The sequence below is a fragment of the Ascaphus truei genome, chromosome 4, assembly GCF_040206685.1.
Source record: "Ascaphus truei isolate aAscTru1 chromosome 4, aAscTru1.hap1, whole genome shotgun sequence".
NCBI lineage: Eukaryota > Metazoa > Chordata > Amphibia > Anura > Ascaphidae > Ascaphus > Ascaphus truei.
This window is the reverse complement of record NC_134486.1, coordinates 398,696,742-398,718,351: the sequence shown is the minus strand read 5'-3', so window position 1 is coordinate 398,718,351 and position 21,610 is coordinate 398,696,742. Positions and strand designations below refer to the sequence as shown.

The following is a 21,610-nucleotide window of genomic DNA, read 5'->3' as shown; positions in this document are numbered from 1 at the left end:
GTCACAGAGAAGGCGGTGCAACCATGCCTTGTGTCCAATCAGGGACACGGGGGTGGTGCCTGCTTTGCCTGTACTTAATGATCTGTACTTCCTTAATTTAGTTAGTTGCCTCTACCTTGAGAGAGGCAGGTCTACCCATACCAAGCTGTGCAGGGCTCTGTCAGTTTGCGGCCCTCCCTTAGGGGAGAGGAGGGAGATCATTCTCCGAACTCTATCAGGGAGTAAGGGAAGATCTAGGACTGCTCCAGGGACATCCTGAGGGAGTAGGCCCTAATCTCCAGTATCCCGTGGTTGCTGTGTATGCAGTGCAGTGTACAGTGAGAATTAAGTGTTCCAGTTGTTCATTATACCTCCTTGCCTGAGACTGAAATCTATCAGGGGGGAGAGTGAAGAGTTCTCTTGCAGGGATTTCACCCCTCATCCCTGGGGTCTGCGTGAGATGGAGGCCCTGTCACTGTGAGTACGAATCAGTTACACCCCAGAAGCCTGTTCTGATATCCCCTACCACCATGCGGGAGACTCAGATCTAGTGTGAGCCAGCAGGTATGCACCACACGCCATGTAGCATCAGTGGAATCTCCCAGAGGGGTGGGGGAACATTGGCTACATGTATTTCACCAAAGGTTTAAACTCTCAGATGCAACCTACATTTTCATACTAATGCTAACTCAGTCCTTGATGATATATTTTTTTCGTGGCCTACTGTACCAGATTTTAAAGAATCCCCATAACCTCCCTTTTACTACAGATAAAGCCAGACCAAAAAATCCCTGGAGCCGCAGGGGAAAAAAAGCATTTTGTTGCAGCTCCAGGAACTGTGAAAGCCACAGGAAGCAGCAGCAACAGCTCAATGTTAGTTTACCGCCTGTCTGCAGTTTCCTTCCACTGTGGACAGCGAATTGCGTGTCAACCGAACGTGGCATGGAAATTGTTAGTATGGCTACACCTGTAGTTTGCAAAAAAACAACCTAGTTGCATATCCGAGGACAAGCTTTCTAATGGAATCTAGTTACCCAACCAGGCACAGTCTATTGTGCAACACACTAAGGAGGCTATTTATCAATGTCTTGCTGCACAATTGGTGCAGAAACATCTCGAGATCAATGAAAGAAAAACATATCACCATTATTTAAAGACATAATGATTATAATTAGTATAATTAGTACCCTGCATTCCTTTGCCATCCAACGTCATTTAAATGAAACCTTGCTTTCCCATGCAAGAGATTCCTAAAACTTACAGTTTAGAGTTTGGGAGTGCCTTCCAAAAATGAGATGGAGGTTGCCAAGTCATATCTACAGATTTAGAAGGCCTCATTGTCCCCTTTAGGTGGGATATGGTATGATATTCTGCACCACAGAGAAAACCAGTAAGCTCCTAATTTATATAACCCCAAAGTAACCACAATATATATATTTGCACATGAGTGTCAAAACGGAGTGCTACTGGGCATGGCAATATATAGTTAAAATCAAGGACAGAAGATAGAACACAGACAGAGCACAATGCTACTTCCAATGACACAGATATACAGTAAAGTACCTATATATATATATATATATATATATATATATATATATATATATATATATATATGTGTATATCTAAACTAAATACATATAGTCATTTAGTTTGATTCTTTGGCCAAAGTATCTTAAGCCTGCACACCAAACGCCAAGGTAGACATGCATGCAGTTTGGTTGGGACAAATCTAATTCAGAGTGCTTTTCCTGGTATTATACAGGTAAATAAGAGCTTCAATCAAACTAAGAACTATGCAGCTAATCACAACAGCTTTATTATGAAGTTTTCTTCCTGGTATTATACAGGTTAACAAAATACAGGTTATTAAGAATTTGATTAGTGTTAGGACCTGCACAGATTTGGTCTACCTTGGCGTTTGGTGTGCAGGCTTAAGATACTTTGGCCAAAGAATCAAACTAAATGACCATATGTTTTTAGTTTAGATATACACATATATATATATATATAGGTACTTTACTGTGTATCTGTGCCATTGGGCTCTGTCTGTGTTCTATGCTCTGTCCTTGATTTTAACATGATATTCTGCACCAACACAGTAATTGAATCCTATGGAAACTGATATTTTGCGTTATAACAGGATACTGTATGTTGTAGTTTTTTTCGGGAACAATGAAATCTGCTACATTATAATTGCTTTTGTTATCATTTGAGTTGGTTATGTAAAACCTTCAGGCTATGGCCCCTTTTAAGCGGAATCTTCCTGCGTAGGAAAGACTGTGTCATAACATATTCAATAGGTGTCTATAATGTATCTCTAAATATCAAACGTCTATAAACATTCCTATTTGTAATGACAATATTCTTGGTCTTTGCCTCTAGACAATCCTTAAAACCTTAGTGGCAAACATCTTAATTATCCTGCCTATTGCCATTATATATATATATATTTAAGCGTTGGTGTACAGTACTTACAGAAAAGTCTGCATCTTCAGCCCGCAGATGGTCTGCAATGTAGTGAACTCCCTCTAAAGCTTTTAAAATGCTTGGGGAAAGTAAGAAATTAGGTTCAATGCTCTCCACCCGGCTCTGACGATTGCTCTGACTCTGCCCTCCGGGGACATGATGGTTAAAATCATATCGGGACTGCAGGCTGTGGTTGTGTGAGGACATATGACGCACGTGACAAGGGTGCGGCTCAGCCTCTGCATCTCCCCACTTCTCATCGACGTCGGTCTCCATCCAGTACTTGGAAGTGCTAAGCTTCAGTTCTGGTGTGTCATACTGATTGATGACTTCCTCCACAGGAGCCGGTGGCCTCTTCATGAAGAGCCACCTGGGTATGTAATCGAGAAAGACAGAGCGCACCCATAGTGGCATCTTGTGAGTGCTCAGGGAACGGTGGTGCACATTGAGCACAAAAACAGTAATGACAATGGAGAGTGTGACAAATATCATGGTAAATAGGAGGTACTCTCCAATGAGTGGGATCACCAGAGAGGTTGAAGGGATGATCTCAGTAATAAGCAGGAGGAAAACAGTGAGGGATAAAAGTACAGAGATGCAAAGGGTAATCTTTTCCCCACAGTCCGATGGAAGGTAGAACACCAGTACAGTAAGGCAGGAGATCAGCAGACACGGGATAATCAAATTAATGGTGTAGAATAGTGGCAGCCTCCTAATAATAAAGTAGTATGTAATGTCAGGGTAGATTTCAGTGCAGCAATCATACTTCTTAGTGTTGTAAGTACCAACAGCGTTGACTATTGCCCACTCGCCGCTCTCCCAGTAATCCTTCAAGTCCACATTGCGCTCCATGCTCTCCAAGTCGATATTGGCCTTGTCGTAAGTCCAAGAGCCAAATTTCATCTTACAGTTCTGCTGGTCGAAAGGAAAGAAGGTCACATCTATGCTGCAAGAGCTTTTATAGATGGCAGGTGGGATCCACTTCACTTTTCCCGTGTGGAATAAATGCGCTTTCGTCATGTGAGTGATTGCAAACTCGCCATCGGCGCTGTAGGAGAAGGAAAGGTACTTGTCATTTACACGGTATTGTACTGTTTATACAAACAAAAGCATTTACTGTATCTCCAGAAACCAGGAGAACATTATGCCAGACAGGTCATTTAATGAAATAATTCAACATGTCGTAGTATCAATGAACTCCGGAACCCCCTTTTTTTGTTGCTGCCAGATGGATCAGGCGCATCTTTTAACCCTTTGACTATTCCAAGACATAGCTACTGCATCATGGAGTCTGGAACTCAGAAGGCCCCATGACAGGAGCTAAGTTTAAAAAAGAATCCTTGCTTTGCTAGGGGAGATCGGGTGCGCCGGACGCGATCTGCACTGATTACGAATGGAAGGGGGGTGACTCCTCCCCTTCCATCATCAGAGATGAAGCGATCACATGATCGCGAGTGCCGGAGGGACAGTAGGTTAAAGTTGTCCGTTTTAGGCACTTCAGGCTGCGAAAGGGTTAATGCTAACCCATGTTTGACTCCTTAAGGCTGCAGTAAAAAGCAATTTCATATATGTGTGTTTTTTTTAAATAAATCAGTTCTGTACTATGAGAAAATAGTTGTAGCATTTAAAAAAAAAATGTAAAGACATTTTTAATGTATTCTACTGTAACAAGCATTTTTGTTCCTATGGCAACAATTTACAAAGTCACATCCCCTTCCCCTTCTGAAACAGCATCACGTTTTTGAGTCCTGCCCTCTCTAGCAGTGACCCATTGAATCTTGTGCTTGCCTGGTCACATATAGTTACATAGTTACATAGTAGATGAGGTTGAAAAAAGACGTAGGTCCATCAAGTTCAACTTATGCTAAATATAGACAACAGATAATTTATCCTATATCTATACTTACTTATTGATCCAGAGGAAGGCAAACATAAAACCCCATTAAGGGGAAACATTAATTCCTTCCTGACTTCAAGAATTGGCAACCGGATTAATCCCTGGATCAACATCCTTCCCATGTATACTTATTTGGTATATCCCTGTATACCTTTCCCATCTAAAAAGATGTCCAACCTTTTTTTGAACAAATCTATTGTATCTGCCATCACAGTCTCCATGGGTAATGAATTCCACATTTTAACTGCCCTTACTGTAAAGAACCCTTTCCTTTGTTGCTGGTGAAATTTTCTTACCTCCAACCTTAAGGGATGGCCCGAGTCCTTTGATCTGCCCGTGGGATGACTAGTTCTTTTGAAAGCTCCTTTTATTGTCCATGAATATATTTGTATATAGTTATCATATCCCCTCTTAGACGCCTCTTTTCTAATGTAAATAAATCTAATTTAGCTAGCCTCTCCTCATAAATCAGAATTTATTATTTATTTTTATTAATAAAATTAATCTTTTATTAATTTGGTGGCTCTTCTCTGCACTCTCTCTAGTTCCATAATGTCTTTTCTTAGGATTGGTGCCCAAAATTGTACTCCATATTCAAGGTGAGGTCTTACTAATGCTTTGTAAAGGGGCATAATAATGTTTACTTCCCTTCCATCCATTGCCCGTTTGATGCAAAATAAGATCTTGTTTGCCTTTGCAGCTACTGCATGACAATGGGCACTATTGCTAAGCCTGCTGTCTACAAGCACTCCTAAATCCTTCTCCATCAAGGATTCCCCCAATATATCTCCATTTAATTTGTAAGTCGCCTTTTTATTCTTGCATCCCAAATGCATAACCTTACATTTATCTGTATTAAGTCTCATCTGCCATTTACCTGCCCACGTTTCCAGTGTCTCCAAGTCTTTCTGAAGAGAAATTACATCCTGCTCAGATTCTATTACCTTACACAATTTAGTATCATCAGCAAAGATGGAGACTTTGCTCTCGATCCCAACCTCAAGGTCATTAATAAACAAGTTAAAAAGCAGGGGTCCCAGTACCGATCCCTGAGGTACTCCACTCACGACTTTAGCCCAACCTGAAAAAGTTCCATTTATGACAACCCTCTGTTGTCTGTCTTTTAACCAGTTTTCAATCCAGGTGCAACTATTATTACTGAGTCCAATTTTCTTTATTTTGTACACCAACCTCTTGTGTGAAACCGTATCAAAAGCCTTAGCAAAATCTAAGTAGACCACATCAACTGCATTACCCTGGTCTAAATTACTACTTACCTCCTCAAAGAAACAAATAAGGTTAGTTTGGAAAGATCTATCCTTCATAAATCCATGCTGACTATTACTAATAATTTTGTTTTCCATTAGGTATTCCTGAATATTATCCCGTATTAAACCTTCAAGCAGTTTCCCTACTATTGAAGTCAGGCTTACAGGTCTGTAATTTCCCGGTTGTGATCTAGCTCCCTTTTGAAATATAGGCACCACATCTGCTTTACGCCAATCTTTTGGTACTGAGCCTGTGGAAATGGTGTCCTTGAATATTAAATATAATGGTTTTGCTATTACTGAGCTTAACTCCTTGAGAACTCTTGGATGTATGCCATCGGGGCCAGGTGCCTTATTTACTTTAATTTTTTCAAGTCGCTTATGACATTCTTCCTCAGTTAACCAATTGTTCATTAAGATGGAGGTTGTGGCTTCCTCCTGTGGCACTACTATTGAACTTTATTCTTCCCTGGTAAACACAGAGGCAAAGAATTTGTTTAATACCTCAGCTTTTTCCTTATCTCCAATAATCTGCCTACCCATCTCACACTGAAAGGGTCCTATATTTTCTTTTTTCATTTTTTTGTTATTAAGGTACTTAAAGAACTTTTTAGGGTTGACCTTACTTTCTATTGCAATCCTTTTTTCATTATCCATTTTTGCTAATTTGATTGCCCTTTTGCAATTTTTGTTACATTCCTTATAATTCTGATACGATGTCTCCATCCCGTCTGACTTAAAGAATATAAACGCCTTCCTCTTCTTGTCCATTTCCTCCCCTACCTGTTTATTTAGCCACATTGGTTTTGACTTATTTCTTTTATTCTTATTACCCAAGGGTATACACTGATAAGTGTGCTTTTCTAACAATGTTTTAAAGACTGCCCATTTATCTTCTACATTTTTCCCTGCAAAAAATCACCCCATTGTATTACTACTAGATTAGACCTCCGTTTATTAAAATCTGCCTTTCTAAAGTTTAAGGTCTTTGTTGAACCCAAATAATCTGTTTTTTGATCATTTATTTCAAATGAGACCATGTTATGATCACTGTTACCCAAATGTTCCAGGACTTGAATATTGGTTATTACTTCTACATTGTTTGATATGACCAAATCCAGAACTGCCCCTCTCCTGGTTGGTTCCTCAATAATTTGGGTCATATAATTGTCTTTAAGCACCCCCAAAAACCTGTTTCCTTTTGTTGTAACGCTAATCTCATTGCCCCAGTCTATGTCTGGATAATTAAAATCCCCCATTATGCAAACATGACCCAGTTTTGATGCCTTCTCCATTTGCAAAAGTATTTTAGCTTCCTCAATCTCACAGATATTTGGTGGTTTATAGCATATTCCCACAAACATTTTCTTTATTCTTTTACCTCCACTGCTAATTTCTATCCACAAAGTCTCTACATTTTCATCATTCCCTTCATAGACATCATCCCTTATAATAGGTTTTAGATCCGGTTTAACATATAAACATACTCCACCTCCCCTTCTATTTGTTCGATCCTTCCGAAAAAGAGAATAACCCTCTAAATTAACTGTCCAGTCATGAGTTCCATCCCACCATGTTCTTCACATGATCTTCCTCACAGAACTTTGGCTGTCAGTGCAGCAGAAGATTACCCAAGATGCATTAAGTGAACCCCCAGTCGAATTTCAGCGATCGATCAAATGAGAACAGATCGATCGGCAACTTTGCTAATCACTTGTTAGTAGATTGTATTGATGCACATATTGAATGAAACAAAAAAAAGTCAAACGACAGCTTGAACTGCAGCTATAAAGGGCAGAAAAACACGACATAAAAAGTTTTTAAGGATTTATATTTATATATAAAATGTATATATTTATATTTATGAGAATACAATGCACTTTATGTGAAATCTATCACCGATATAAATCTTATTTGCATTAGATATTACATGCTTTTAATATTAATGAATTCATACCAAATGTCATAACATTGATAAACTCAATTCATCTCAATACAATTTTTACTTGACTATCTCAATTCTACAGTAAATGCATAAACTGAACAGGAATACAAATAAAAGCACTAGCTATTCAAAATGTTTAACAACCATAGTTTTGCTACTTGTCGATTCTCATTTTTCTCTTAGGTGTAATGTGCTGATTGGCAGCAAAGGACAATTCTTTTTTACATGTATTGGGGGGAGGGGGTATTTTTTAAATGTATTGGGGGGGGTGTATTTTATATGTGTAACGGTGTTTCCCCCCACGCAATTGCAGATAGGTGCCATTACAGGGTGTGTGGTGCATCTACCTGCTGGCAACAGGAGGGTACAGTCGTCCACCGATGGTAGTGGGGAAACAGGACTAGGCTTCTGGGGTTCATACCCCATATATCTCTTTAGCAGTGCAGCGCCTCCATCTGCCGTGGACTCCAGGAACTGAAGGTGATCTTCCACGGTAGAACTTATTACCTCTCCCCCCAGTAAGTTCACACACCAGGCAGGAGGTATTGCAAACAGGAACGGGTTTATTACTATACTCTATATTAACAGGAACAAGGCAGGATCTGCCCAATACAGTCTCTCAGGATTCACCGGCTGATGGTCCTGGACCACCACTACACGTCAAGGGCACCCGCAGCCGTCCTAGTTCTTCCCCACGTCCCCAGCAGAGGCAGAGGTATGGTCCACACTCACTCTCCCCCAGAGGGAAGAGCACATGGGAAGGCCCCAATCTCCCAGTTGTGTGACCTGCCTTCCTCAGAGGGGAAGGAACAACTACTAACTTTAGGGCGGTCCTGCCCTTAAGTACAGCCAGAAGGCGGGCACCCCGTTGTCCCAGCTACAACAGGATGTACCACCCCCTGCTCTCACTCAACTGCAGTACCATAGGAAGGGGGAAACCCCCATACCAACTACTGGCAACCTGATTGTACCAGGGTTTACTGCCAGCCCAAGGGCAGAATAGTAGTCATACCCAGCCATGGCTACATATGTTTTGGGGGGGTGTGTATTTTTATATGTATTGGGGGGAGTGTATTTGTATATGTTTTGGGGGGTGTATTTTTATTATATACTGGAGGTGTATTTTTATTATGTATTGGGGATGGGGGTGTATTTTTATTATGTATTGGGAGGTGGGGGGTGGGTGTATTGTTATTATGGGGGATGGGGTTATATGTATTTAGTGGTGGAGTTTTTTGGTATGTATTTTGTGGGGGGGGATTAAGTGAGAGTGGTGTAATTGACGGAAGGTGGGGGCGAATGAGAGGAGAGACGGGGGAAGGAGGGAGGGAGGAAAAGAGGGAGTAAGAGTGAGACGCATTGGAGATAAATACATGTGAGGCGGGAGGGGGGAGAGTGAGAGGGGAAGAAGAGGGAGTGAGACGGAGGGGAGAGAAATATATGTGAAGGAGGAGGGAAATAGAGTGAAGTGTGAAATGAAGGGGGTTTGGGGGAGTTGCTTGCAATACTGACCAGGAAAGGGAGGCCCAGACATAACTCTAGTCCTGGGCCCCGGGAAATCTGTCTGCGGCCTGGGTACAGGAGTTGGCACATGCATTCAATACAATCATACCACATTTTCTGCATTTAATTAAGCAGTAGGGAAGCGGTCATTTTATAATATTAAAAGGAAGGTCTCAAAGCTTCTTTGTAAATACCTTTAATAGAAGATTTTTCAACTCTTTAGTCATATACTAACAGGTCTCCTATTTCTTATTACCAACAAAAACAGCAGGACTGCTGGCCCATGAAATCACGCTTTTTCAGCAAACCACTATTAGAATCATTTATGGAATTTGTATTTTAAACATCACATGTTTTATTTCATGAATTATCTAGATTTATGGGGGGGGGGGGGAAATGAGGACAGAGAAGGGATTTTTATGCTTTTTATTTGTGAATAGATTCTTGTGTAACCCCTCTTTTTTTATAGACCCCCAGACTGATACCATGTGCTATAGTGGGGGTCTTTATGCATACTTAATATGCCACGCGTGGCCTATGGCCAGACTGCGGGAAATAAGAACATGGTTGGGGGTGTGGTACAACTGCTTTTATATTATCACAATCCACTCTCAAGAACCTTGTAATCCTCAACAAAGGATAAAAGTATTAAAAGTAAACTGATTGTGTGTGTGTGTGTGTGTGTGTGTGTGTGTGTGTGTGTGTGTGTGGTGTGTGTGTGTGTGTGTGTGTGTGTGTGTGTGTGTGTGTGTGTGTGTGTGTGTGTGTGTGTGTGTGTGTGTGAATATATATATATATATATATATATATAGCTCAACCCCCTTATAACGCTGTGCTTGGGGTCCAAAGAATCACATCGTGTTATAAGCGGATCGCGTTAGAAATAGTGTACAATTGTATGCATTGTACAATAAAGTATATAAGATACCAATAATCGTGTGGTAAAGTATTCATAAATACAAAAATTGGGAGCCGCGCTTGCACCGCGTTATAAGCGGATTCGCGTTGTAACGGACCGCGCTATAATGGGGTTGAGCTGTATATATATATATATATATATATATATATATATATACAGTAGGCATTGACAATGCAGCACTGTGGTCCGTGCAGAGAAAGTACTGAGACATACTGTAAGGATATGTGGTGACTTGCCCAAGGTCACCAGGATAGCTAATACTGGGATTCAAACAGAGTTCACATGTTTAAACGCTGCAAAGCTGCTCTTTGATCGCAGTGTTATCCAGAATGACAATGATTGCTGCACCGAGGGGTGCTTTTATTTGACACAATGCCTGAGATTAGATTTCGGATGTAATGTTTGTGCTAGGGGTCATTGAAGAGAAAGTGGTTATTTATCAAAAGAATAAATGCAATTTGCCATGAAGCTACTCCCCTGTGCTAGACAAGATTTGAGTCCCATTCATTTCAATGGACATGATCTGCACCCCAGAAAAGGGAAGCACCTTCCCAGCATTTTGAATAGAGGACATATTGAATAGAAATTGCCCTCCCCCCACCTCTCGCCTGAAAATCTGGGGAACAAAGCAGATTTATCCCACGCAAATCTGTGTTTTTGTGAAACTTGGTGCTGTTTTGTTTGCTGGCGTATTACTCCAAACGTGCTTTGATAAGTAGCCCCCACACATTAAAATAATGATATTATTATAAATAATGAAAGCAGTCTAAATGCACAGCACACCAGTATACAGTAGCTGGGTAATTATTTTGTTATGCAGAGTATATGGGCTGAAAAGAACTGACAGATATCACAGACTGCTTGTGAACTGAACTCATTAAACCTTTTAATTGACATGACATACTAGATAGATGAAGGCAATGCATTTTCGCTCACAAAATAACAAGCTACTATAAAATGTGCCTACGTACAGTACATATCAGACTTCGTTTGCCTTCTCTTTGGCTACATCATGTTACCAGCAGGAAGTTTATACCAACTCAGACCTACAGATTTAGCAGAGCTGGTTTTAAATGCAGTTGTGCAGTTTCTGGCGATACAGTATACTGGGAAACAATTGATGAGCCTCCGCCACTGCCAAAGCTATTGTTGTGAGCGGTGCTCTTGGGTATATACCAAAGATAAATGTAGAAGAAAAGTGACCCAAGTGAAGCACTCAAGCTCATACTCTGATGTTTGGTGTAGTAATTAAAATAAACTTTATTTATACAACAACCTAAAATAATGGGTGTTAAAATGACAAACTGAAGGTATGCTGGATCTAATGACTGAGTACCGTATGTGCTCGGGATCCTACGGTAAGTAGTGGATAATACAATATACTGTCCGATCTGTCCCACTGTTTTAATAGCATTGTTTCTTTTATTTCAGCATCCTGCTAGGCTTACGCAATTGACATAGAGCTGGCCTAGCCCGCATGGGTGGCTACAGCTATTGACCGGGGGGGGGTGGCCCCCCCCCCAGCTGGGCTGGTGGTCGCGTGCGCGATCGGGGAGCCAGTTGGGGCGGTTGTTTTTTTAAATAGAGCCAAGGAACAAGCAACTGTCACTTGTTCCTTGGCGTTCAAACTGTTTGGACACTCTCCTCTCCTTCATTTTAGTAGGTTGAGTTGGTTTGATCGCGCAGTGGGCCCCCCTCCCGGGGTGAGGGACCTCCCTCCCCTCCTCGTGGTGAGGGACCTTCCGCCCCCCCCTCCCTCTGTGTGTTTTTTGCCGGTTTTGCCGGTGCTCGGGGGGGGGGAGGGGGGGGATGCAGGTAGGGCTGGTGTTTTTTCCTGCCTTTCGTTTTAGCCGCGCTTTTTGATTGGCGGCAGCGGCGGGGGGGAGGAGGCGAGAGACGAGGAGAGTGACTCCTACCTCGGCTGATGCATGGAGGAAGGCGCATCGACTTGGAGGAGGAGGTTTTTTGTTGGCGCCGCTTGCGAGTGTGGTCCGGCGCTTTGGGCCCTGTTCCTGTCCTCCTATTGTGGCCGCTTGTGTGGCTGGGTGGGGGAAGAGAGGCTTTCCCCACCCACGCTTAGCCGTGAGGTTGGGCTAGTGGTAAGGGAAGGTCTGTGTGGTCACATGCTTGGTTTGGGCGGAAGCAGCCCCCCCGGTGGGGGGGTGTCGGGGGGGCTGAGGGCAAGGCTGTTGTTACGGCTGGGGGGGGGGTTGGTAGTTTGGATGGAAGGGTGCCCCCCCCTCCCCCCCCATCCTCCCTCCTCCTCGGGGAGATATTGGCCCTCTTCCTTCCCCCCTTTTTTCTTTTCCACTCTTCTACACAGTGGGAGGTGGTCAGGTGGGGCTGTCCATTAAAAAAAAAAAGGTTGGTCTTGGTTGTGGTTATTGGAAGCCAATCCTAAGGTTTTTCGTGTCGTGGGTGACACCATACTTCAAAAAAAAAAAATGACAGCAATGGTTGGTTGGATGTTAGGGCTGGATGTGGGGGGTGTTAAGGTGCTAAGGATACAAGCATTAATGCGGGATTTTGTGTGTTATTACAGCTCAAGAGCGGTTCTAAGTCTAATTCAAGTGAACTGGTTTTCGTGGAAAGATCAGCCAGGCAAGAGTTCAAGAGTAGTTTGCTGGCAGGATTTAGGTGGTGGAATTAAACCAGTGTTTGACGAGCCATTGGCTAAATTACAGCGCTAGTAGCGATGTCCTTTCAGGTCAGCACCATGCAGCTTTTGGCGGAGGCGCACAACCATGAGGAAGGATGGTTTCAGAAGCAGATGTGTGCACTAGTGCTGAAAGCTGGGAGTGATCAAGGAAGTTTGGGCAGTCGTGAAAACGCGAGAGGACAGGGCGGTTCCCATGCTACCTGCGCCGAGGGGTGGCCATCATCAAGTGATGGGAAGCGTTGGTGGTGCAGAAGGGTATGTCATGGCAGAGTTTTTGGAAATCACAGCCTATTTGGTTAAAGGCTGGGGGACTTTTGGGAGGAGCCTGGAAATGGGTCCCCACAAAAACAGGTGCTGGACATGGGTCCCCACAAAAACAGGTGTGGGACATGGGTCCCCACAAAAACAGGTGTGGGACATGGGTCCCCACAAAAACAGGTGTGGGACATGGGTCCCCACAAAAACAGGTGTGGGACATGGGTCCCTGGGAAAAACAAGGGTGGGACATGGGTCCCTGGAAAAACAGGGGTGGGACATGGGTCCCAACCTTATATAAAAAAAGAAGAGCCTGGATGGAGGCGAGCAGTAGGCGGCTAAGGGTTCCCTCCCTCCCCCTCACAAAAAAAAAAAAAAAGAAGGGGGGGAGGTTGGGAGGGGGCCGACATGCTCGCCATCGCCGGTTACTGGTGAAAGGCAGGCTGGCAAAGGATGGTTGGTCAATAAAAAATAAAAAAAAGAGGTTGGGGGGTTTGGTCCCAGCCTAGAAGGAAACGTAAGGTAAAGGATTGGTCCTTTTAAAAAAAAAAAAAAAAAAAGCGTTTATTCAGGAACAAAGGTCAGCCCAATTGGGGGTTTAATATTTGCTTCCTCATTTACAGGTAAATCTGGAACGGCCGGGACGCGGTCGACCTCGCTTCGTGGCGCTGGTACGTCGTGCACGGCTCGCAAGCGGTCCGGGCCTCGGGTTGAACTTGCTGTCAGAGGCTTGGAGGACAAGGGTCTTGGGGCAGGTCCCGACAGGCGGTTCAAAACACCGCCGGGGACTGGGGCATCGAAGGGTAAGCGAAAAAGAGTTGCTTGTTTGGGAAATAAGGGTGTTACCTTGCCGGGCATTGTTAGCTCCCCTGGGCCACAGGTGTTGGATTTGGGGTTAGCGGGCGATGCCGAGGCAAGAATGATTAGTGCAGTGGTTAAGGGCGTTCAGTTAGCTTTATTGCCGATGACGAAGTTATTATCCACTAAGCAAGCAGTGGGGGCATGCAAGTCAAGCGAACGGCAGGGGGGGTCAGATTCAGTGCTTGACGGGGGAGCAACCGTGGAACAGTGGGTGGAGAGGTGGCTCAGGTGTCTTTGGGTGTGGAGAGTACAGTAGGTTGTACCCTTAGCACAGTGCCGAAAGTTATTCAAGAAGAGTTAGCATCGGCCACAGCATTGCCGGTGCAGGTGGCGGGAAAAGGAGCTGATTTAACGGCAGTTGTTAGTTTGTTAGGTGAGCATCCGGTAGTGAATTCAGGTGCTGGGCAGGGGACAGGGCTCGGAAGGCCATTGGCAGGTTTAAAAAGGCTGCCGGATGCGGCCTATGGGGACTCATGTACGACTATATCACGTTCCTTAGGCGTGCATTTGTCAAAGGAAGTAAAAGAAAAAATTTGGGCGGGTGATTACGTTGAGATTTTGTCATTGCTTCCGGGTTACAATGAAGCGGTAGCTAAATCTGAAAAGAAGGGGGAGGCTAAAAAGGAGGATGTGGAAAAGCGTCTTTTTCTACGCACGTTCAGTAATTGGTCGCAGGCATTTGGGATTTTGGCGGGCGTTGCGGGGGAAAAGGATCCGCAATTATGCTCGGCGCTTTTTAAGTATCAGGATACGATTAGAAAAGCGTTTCAGAAACACGGGGGTATGGGATGGTGGGCCTATGATGTGGAGTTTAGGCAGAGTATGGAAGCTAATAAAGGTGTGGTTACATGGAATTGTAAGGATGTGGATTTGTACTTGGAGCACATTTCAGGGGGAGGGGGGTCATCCTTTCGCGGGTCAAATAGCCTCAAAGGGGTCTGGCGGGAGCATTTTCAGGTGCGCACATCAGGGAGAGGGCGTGCAGGTGGGAAGCAGTCGGGGTTATGTTGGGGTTACAACGAGTCAAGATGCAGATTTGAGAATTGTTGATTCCAGCACACTTGCGCTGGGTGTGGGGGTCAGCATCCCAAATCAAGGTGCTTTAAAAAAGATAGTAAGGGTTTCAAGGGAGCAGGACAGCAGGCTGTTCAGGAAGGCGGGAATGCCAGTTTCAGCAGAGGCAATGGCGCCTTGGCTGGAAAAATACCCCAATAGACGGGCAGCTAGCTTATTACGAGAGGGGTTTAGAGAAGGATTCAGGATCCCCTTTGATTATCAGGAGGGATCGGGGGGCGAGAGGAATTTGAAGTCGGTCAGGTTGAATGGGGATGTGGCAAAAGAAAAGATTGATAAAGAGATTGAGTTGGGCAGAATGGCAGGTCCTTTCCTTTCCCCGCCCCTGAAAAATCTTAGGGTGTCACCGTTGGGGAGGTTCCGAAAAAGGAGGCGGGGGCTTTCAGGTTAATTCAACATCTGTCTTACCCGAAAGGGACGTCAGTTAATGACGGGATAGATAGGGAGCTATGCTCCGTAAGCTACGCCACTTTTGATCAGGCGGCGGGTTTGGTGGGAAGGATGGGGCAGGGGGCATTGATGGCGAAGGCTGACGTTAAGTCAGCTTTCAGACTCTTGCCGGTACATCCAGATTGTTTTCATTTATTGGGCTGTATGTTGGAAGGGCGTTATTTTGTTGACCTTTGTTTACCTATGGGTTGTGCATTGTCTTGTTTTTATTTTGAAACATTCAGCACATTTTTGGAGTGGGTTGTCCGCAAAAGGGTGCAGGCAGCAGGGATCATACATTATTTGGATGATTTCCTTTTCGTTGGTCCACAGGGGTCTGATTTGTGCGCAAGGTGGCTTTTTCAATTTTCAGCCATGGCGCGTGAATTTGGGGTTCCTTTGGCGAATGAAAAAACAGTGGTACCCACAACCACTCTCAGTTTTCTGGGCCTAGTAATTGATTCAGTGAACATGGAATATAGGTTACCTCCTGTGAAGTTAGTTGTGTTGGAGAGTATGATAAAGGATTTCATGCTTCTTAGGAAGGCCTCATTAAGACAGTTTCAGGTTTTTATGGGCCATTTGGTGTTTGCAGCTCGCATTATGCCTGTGGGAAGGGTGTTTTCCAGGCGCTTGTCAGCAGCGACAGCGGGGGTAAGGCATCCCAACCACTTCATTCGGGTCACAACGGAAATCGGGAAGGATTTGGCGGTGTGGCTAAAATTCTTACAGAATTACAATGTGAGGACGTTGTGGAGGGGGCGTCCAGCGCGGAACGATGAGCTGCAGCTATTTACGGATGCGGCTGGGTCAGTAGGGTTTGGTGCATATTTTAATGGAGCTTGGTGTGCGGAGGAATGGCCAGAGGATTGGCGAGGGACTCAGCTTATTAGGAATCTGACATTTTTGGAACTTTTCCCTTTACTAGTGGCTGTACATCTTTGGGGGGACAAGTTTGCTAACAGGGAGGTGAATAATTTTGGTTCACGGTCCCCACCAGTGTTGGTTCTTTTGAGGCATTTCGTGTTACGGTGTTTAAAGCTTAATATAGGTTTCAAGGCTAGGCACGTTCCTGGGGTGGAGAACAACATTGCTGATGCATTATCACGTTTGCAGATGGAGCTGTTTCGGAGGTTGGCACCGGGGGCGGAGACCCAGGGCGAACGGTGCCCAGCAGTCTTGTGGGATCTGGTAATGGAGGTGTGATTGATTTAATCAAGGCTTCACTCGCCCCGGGTACGTGGGGTGCTTATATGGCTGCTTGGCGAGAATTTCGGGAGGCAGAAAGGATGGCGGGAGGAAAGATCTCGGAGGTGGACATTTTGCTGGGTCACATAATGAGTTTGAGGGACAAGGGTTTAGCTGGTGGATCCATAGGGAGAAAGATGGCGGGTATATCGTTCTTCCTTAGGCTGAATGGTAGGGTTGATGTGTCCAAGTGTTTTGTGGTAAGGAAGGTGCTAACAAGTTTGGTTAAAGGGATAACTAGCAGGGATGGCAGAAGACCAGTGACGCCGGCAATTTTGGAGGGTTTGTTGCGGGCCACAGACGTGGTATGCTCTTCCAGTTTTGAGGCAGTACTTTTTAAGGCCACATTCATCCTAGCATTTTTTGCAGCTCTGCGAGCAGATGAATTGGTTTGTGTATCCAAGAAGGGAGGGGGTGGCTTGCAGCGGGCTGACGTAAGTTTAGGAGAAGGTTTGGTGAGGTTGCTGTTACGGAGGTCTAAAACGGATCAGAAAGGAAAGGGAGCGTGGATCTTGTTGAAGGGCTTACCGGGAAGTGCGGTGTGCCCAGTAAAAGCGTTGGAAGATTATTTGGCCGTTAGGCCAGAACAAGGGGGTCCACTGTTAGTGCACAAGAATGGGTGGGCATTGTCAAGGTTCCAATATTTGAGGGTCTTTCGGATGTGTCTCAAGCAGCAAGGGTTAGAAGGGGGGCAGTATGGAACGCATTCTTTTCGCATTGGGGCAGCGACGGAAGCAGCACGCGTAGGGCTCACGGTAGCGAAGATAAGGAGGATTGGGCGCTGGAAGTCAGACAGTTACCGGACATACATCAGGCCGGATTTGGTAGGGGAGAATGTTGCGCTAGAGTAGACATTCTGCTGTTGTTTTTCTTTTTGCCCACCATTTCTTTGCCTCCTCAGATTCCATGGTAATTTGGATCGTGGGAGACTCAATGGTACACTGGGCGGGGAAGAGGGCGAATTCGCGCCCCTACAGAAAGAATTTAGGTTTGAGTATGGATCAGGTGGAGGTAACGTGGTGGGGGATGAGAGGGATGCGGTGGGGACGGCTTTTTCCACTGCTAATTTCTAGGGCCAGGGGTAGGAGGGCACCAGACATTATCATTATTCATGTTGGGGGTAATGATGTGGCAAAATTGCGGTCGATTGATTTATTCCAGCAGATTAAGCAAGATTTGGAGCGCATGTTAACGTTTTGGCCAGTGGTGCAATTAGTTTGGTCCGAGATAATATGCAGGTTGGTTTGGAAAGGTGCGCGTATCCCGGGGAGAGTTAACAAGACAAGGAAGAGGTTAAACAGGAAGGTGGGGAATTTCTTGGTTCATGTGGGGGTTGGGTCATTCGTCACCCGCAGTTCAGTTTTAAATTGGGTGGATGGTTTAGGGAATATGGGGTACAGTTGTCAGATGTGGGGGTGGACATGTTTAATAATGATTTACAGGAAGGTTTGGAAGAGGTCATAAGGGGTATGGCGGTACGGGTCTGATTTAAGGGGGTTAAACAGGCCCGTTGGTGGCGGCAGTTGTGGGGGGGTAGGTGCTTGTCCCCCCAGAAGTGGCTCGGGGCTGGTAACCGTGGGGTTTGAAGCGAGGGGGCAGGTCACCGGGACTTACTTCCGGGTGCCCCCTTTGCGTTGCCCAGCTCTGAGCATTCTGGCGCGGACAGGTGGTACGCTATCCCCATTTGTGTTTAATAAATAAGCCGCGGCCTTTTACCTCCATAAATGTGTCCTCTCGTTATTTGTATGTTTTATGTAGAGGGGTAATAGGAGAGGGGGGGGGGGGAAGCTCGCGCCTCCTTGGTCATACATTTTTGCATAACTTCCATTCGGGAATACGGACTCCAAACCCGACACCTCTGCTACATTATCTCCATAAATTATCATTCTCAATGGAGACTCTGTAAGTACTCGAGGCTACGCATGGAGTTTAATCCTTTGCTTGCCGGAAGCCACGTGATCACTTGGTGTAGTGAAAACAAGAAAGACGCCCAGGATGTGAATGGAAGTGGAGGATCCATGGGGGCGGCGAACGTGAATCCCGCTCGAGCGTTTCAAGTATGACGTAACCGCTTGCCATGTTCTATGATACAGATGTCGCCAGCCATACTGTTTCCGGCACCGCGCAGAACTGCGTGACCGTGACTGTCTTGTCACCAGAGGATTAACATTGTGGAGGAGGCGATCTGGAAACATGGACCCCTCGCCGCGATTTTGTGGCAGGCAGAGTCTCCGAAGTCACAGATTACCGCTTTTTTAGTCGTGGCTCCGGAGACAGTGGTCTGTGCTACATTTGTATGTGTGTCTATTCATTTCTTCTTTTCTCCTCTTCCTCTGTTTAGTACAAGACAAAGCGGCGGATTTCAAAATCCGCCGCCCCTAGGCACTTGCCTGCGTCGCCTGCCTCCTCGCTGCCGCCCTCCTGCTCCTTGGAAATCCAAGCGTCAAATAACGCTTGTGGACGTCACCATCATGTCGCACGGCAGCACATTGCCATGGAAACGCAACGCCATGATGTCATTTGATGTCACAAGACACCGTGTGACGCTATGTTGGAGACATCGCGCGGCGTCATTTGACGCCGGGATTCCAAACGAGCAGGAGGGCAACAGCACGGAGGCGGCTGACACAGGCAAGTGCCTTCCCATTAGGCCCGATCGCGGCATAAACATATAGGGGTGGAAATTTTTGCCGCCCCAAAATTTTTTCCGCCCTAGGCCCGTAATGGGAAGTCTGACACTGGCAAGATGACACACACAGAATATCTATCAAGTTAGTGCCGTTTGGCTCAAAGTATGGAGAGAGAAAAAATTGTCTTGCTCCCATTTTTCTCCAGTCGAGAGACTTTAATAAATAGATTACACTGGGATAACCCCCACAACTACCACAGTGTGGTCTATTTATCAAAGTATCTCGACTGCAAAGCTGGAGCAAAATTGGAGTGACGAAACTGTATAATTTTTTAAAGAAACAATTTATTTCAATATTGCAACAGCCAGCAATGTGTATAGACAGGAGCAGATGCAAAACAAACTCGCCAGCTCTTCCAGTCGCAGGATATACAGGCCATGACCTCTGAACTCACAACTCACAAGACAGCCCAGCTTTACACCTAAGGCTGCGATTATAGTGGCGGCGCATGCGCACGTGATGGAGCGCGCGCCTTCCGCACACACGAAACATGAGATCCGCAGCAATGGGGAGGCATGGCAGAGGCATGACGGTGACATCACGTGAGCGGTCTGCCCTCATTGGCTGAACCGCGCACAACCCCACCGCGCACAACCCCCGGTCGTCGCACGGCAAAGACACAATTCTTTGTCTTGCCGAGAGTCGCGCTTTGGCGCTTCTTCGCTCATGTGCTATATGGCTACATAAATTTGTTCCGGAGGCGCACGGACACCGCCAATATAATCACAACCTAAGCAGCAGCAACTAGACTACAAAGATTTGTCCTTGGAGCAGGCAAGTTAAGCTGTGTAAGGGGGTCACCTTACAGGTCCCTTAGTGTCCCTATACTACCAGATATACCCGACTGCCACATGGTCTGTGGATCTACAGTCTCAGTTTATCCCCATGCCGCAGGCAAGTGAATAAAGTAATGTGGGAAGTGTTAGAACTCAATGTGTGGATTTCTGGGGAAGAATACGAATTTAGTTCCCGGTTTCGGGCATACCTGTGAAGTTCCCACTCCAGCCAATCCCCTGCTAGTATAGATACAGTATATAGAGAAGGGCTTGGTGCTAGAAGCCCTTTGATAGGCGTAGGGTTGTTGCCTGGAAACAGTGAGATAAATCCCTGTACTGGAAGCAGGGAAAACAGACAAGGAAGCAGAGTTCAGCAAGAGCAGAGTTATCAGAGTGGCTGTGACAAACAGCGCAAGGAGTAGAATGGCTTTGACAAACAGCGCAAGGAGTAGAGTGGCTGTGACAAACAGCGCAAGGAGTAGAGTGGCTGTGACAAACAGCGCAAGGAGTAGAGTGGCTGTGACAAACAGTCCAAGGAGTAGAGTGGCTGTGACAAACAGCGCAAGGAGTAGAGTGGCTGTGACAAACAGCACAAGGAGTAGAGTGGCTGTGACAAACAGCGCAAGGAGTAGAGTGGCTTTGACAAACAGCACAAGGAGTTAGGAAAATAGGTATTTGACCCACACAGAACCGAGAGTTAGAGATGTTGCAGACAGAGGAATTAAGACAAGCAGGGATACAATCTGTTATACTAATCAATTGCAGATCATACACTAGTGTGTTTTTGCTTTCAGGTCCTATCTTTATTAGGGTGTGTCAGGTGTTCATTTCTTTAAGTAGATGACATAGTCCATTGTATGTAATACTGTTTGCATTTACTTGTTCTTAGAAGCATTTATCTTTTCTTCACTTGTTTATTTTTAAAGACAGGGAGGATTAAGTTGTGAGGGAGTCAGGAAGTACCGTAGTCCCACTTTGTGGAGGCTATGTGAATGGGCCTGTAGGTGGGGTACATAACCCCGAAACGTTGCCCCCCGCTTCTTCCTACACCAACATTTTTCCTCGTTAGAGGTTTCTTTATCCTACCCTCACTTGATTGGTAATATGACATCCCCCTTCCTCACTACCCTTCCTCCCCTTCCTGTTACTTCCGTTTGCACATTGTTGTTACGTGATCTTTTCTCAATGATATACAATAGTATTGCATGTACATATTGTTGTTATATGTTCTTTGTTCAATAATACACAATAGCATTTTTAGCATCATTAATTCTCGTGCATTCATTTGGAGTGCAGGGAACACCTCGTGTGTTCTATATGTGTATTAAGGTTACAGGCTGTTCCATGGAGGTAACAGTGCAGGTCTCATTGTCCATTTGCTGTCCAGGCCCCAAAACCCCATCTTCCCTATTCTGTCCCCAACCCCGCTGTCACGGAGCTGATCCCCTCACTATACGTTGGGGAGAAATCCCCTTGAGGCACTAAATCACGACAAGTATAATTTTCTCTACCTGTCAAAGTGCTCAGATCACTCACCTCCCTTGGTTAGCCCAGGGGAAGCTAGAAAGGGATTCCTGTTGGCACCAATCTATAAGATTACCAATCATCCAAATTGTAAAAACCCGCTACAGATGTTAG

At 45.2% G+C, this 21,610-nt stretch overlaps 1 protein-coding gene across 2 annotated transcripts in view; it reads right to left on the bottom strand.

Annotated features, from left to right (window-relative positions):
• The window catches only part of CHRNA2 (cholinergic receptor nicotinic alpha 2 subunit), a 119,881-nt gene that overhangs the window by 5,551 nt on the left and 92,720 nt on the right, over positions 1-21,610 (bottom strand). For both annotated transcript variants that reach the window (XM_075598617.1, XM_075598618.1), the window contains one exon: positions 2,458-3,496. In XM_075598617.1, the coding sequence (XP_075454732.1) occupies positions 2,458-3,496 (1,039 nt within the window). The remainder of the gene's footprint in view (positions 1-2,457; positions 3,497-21,610) is intronic.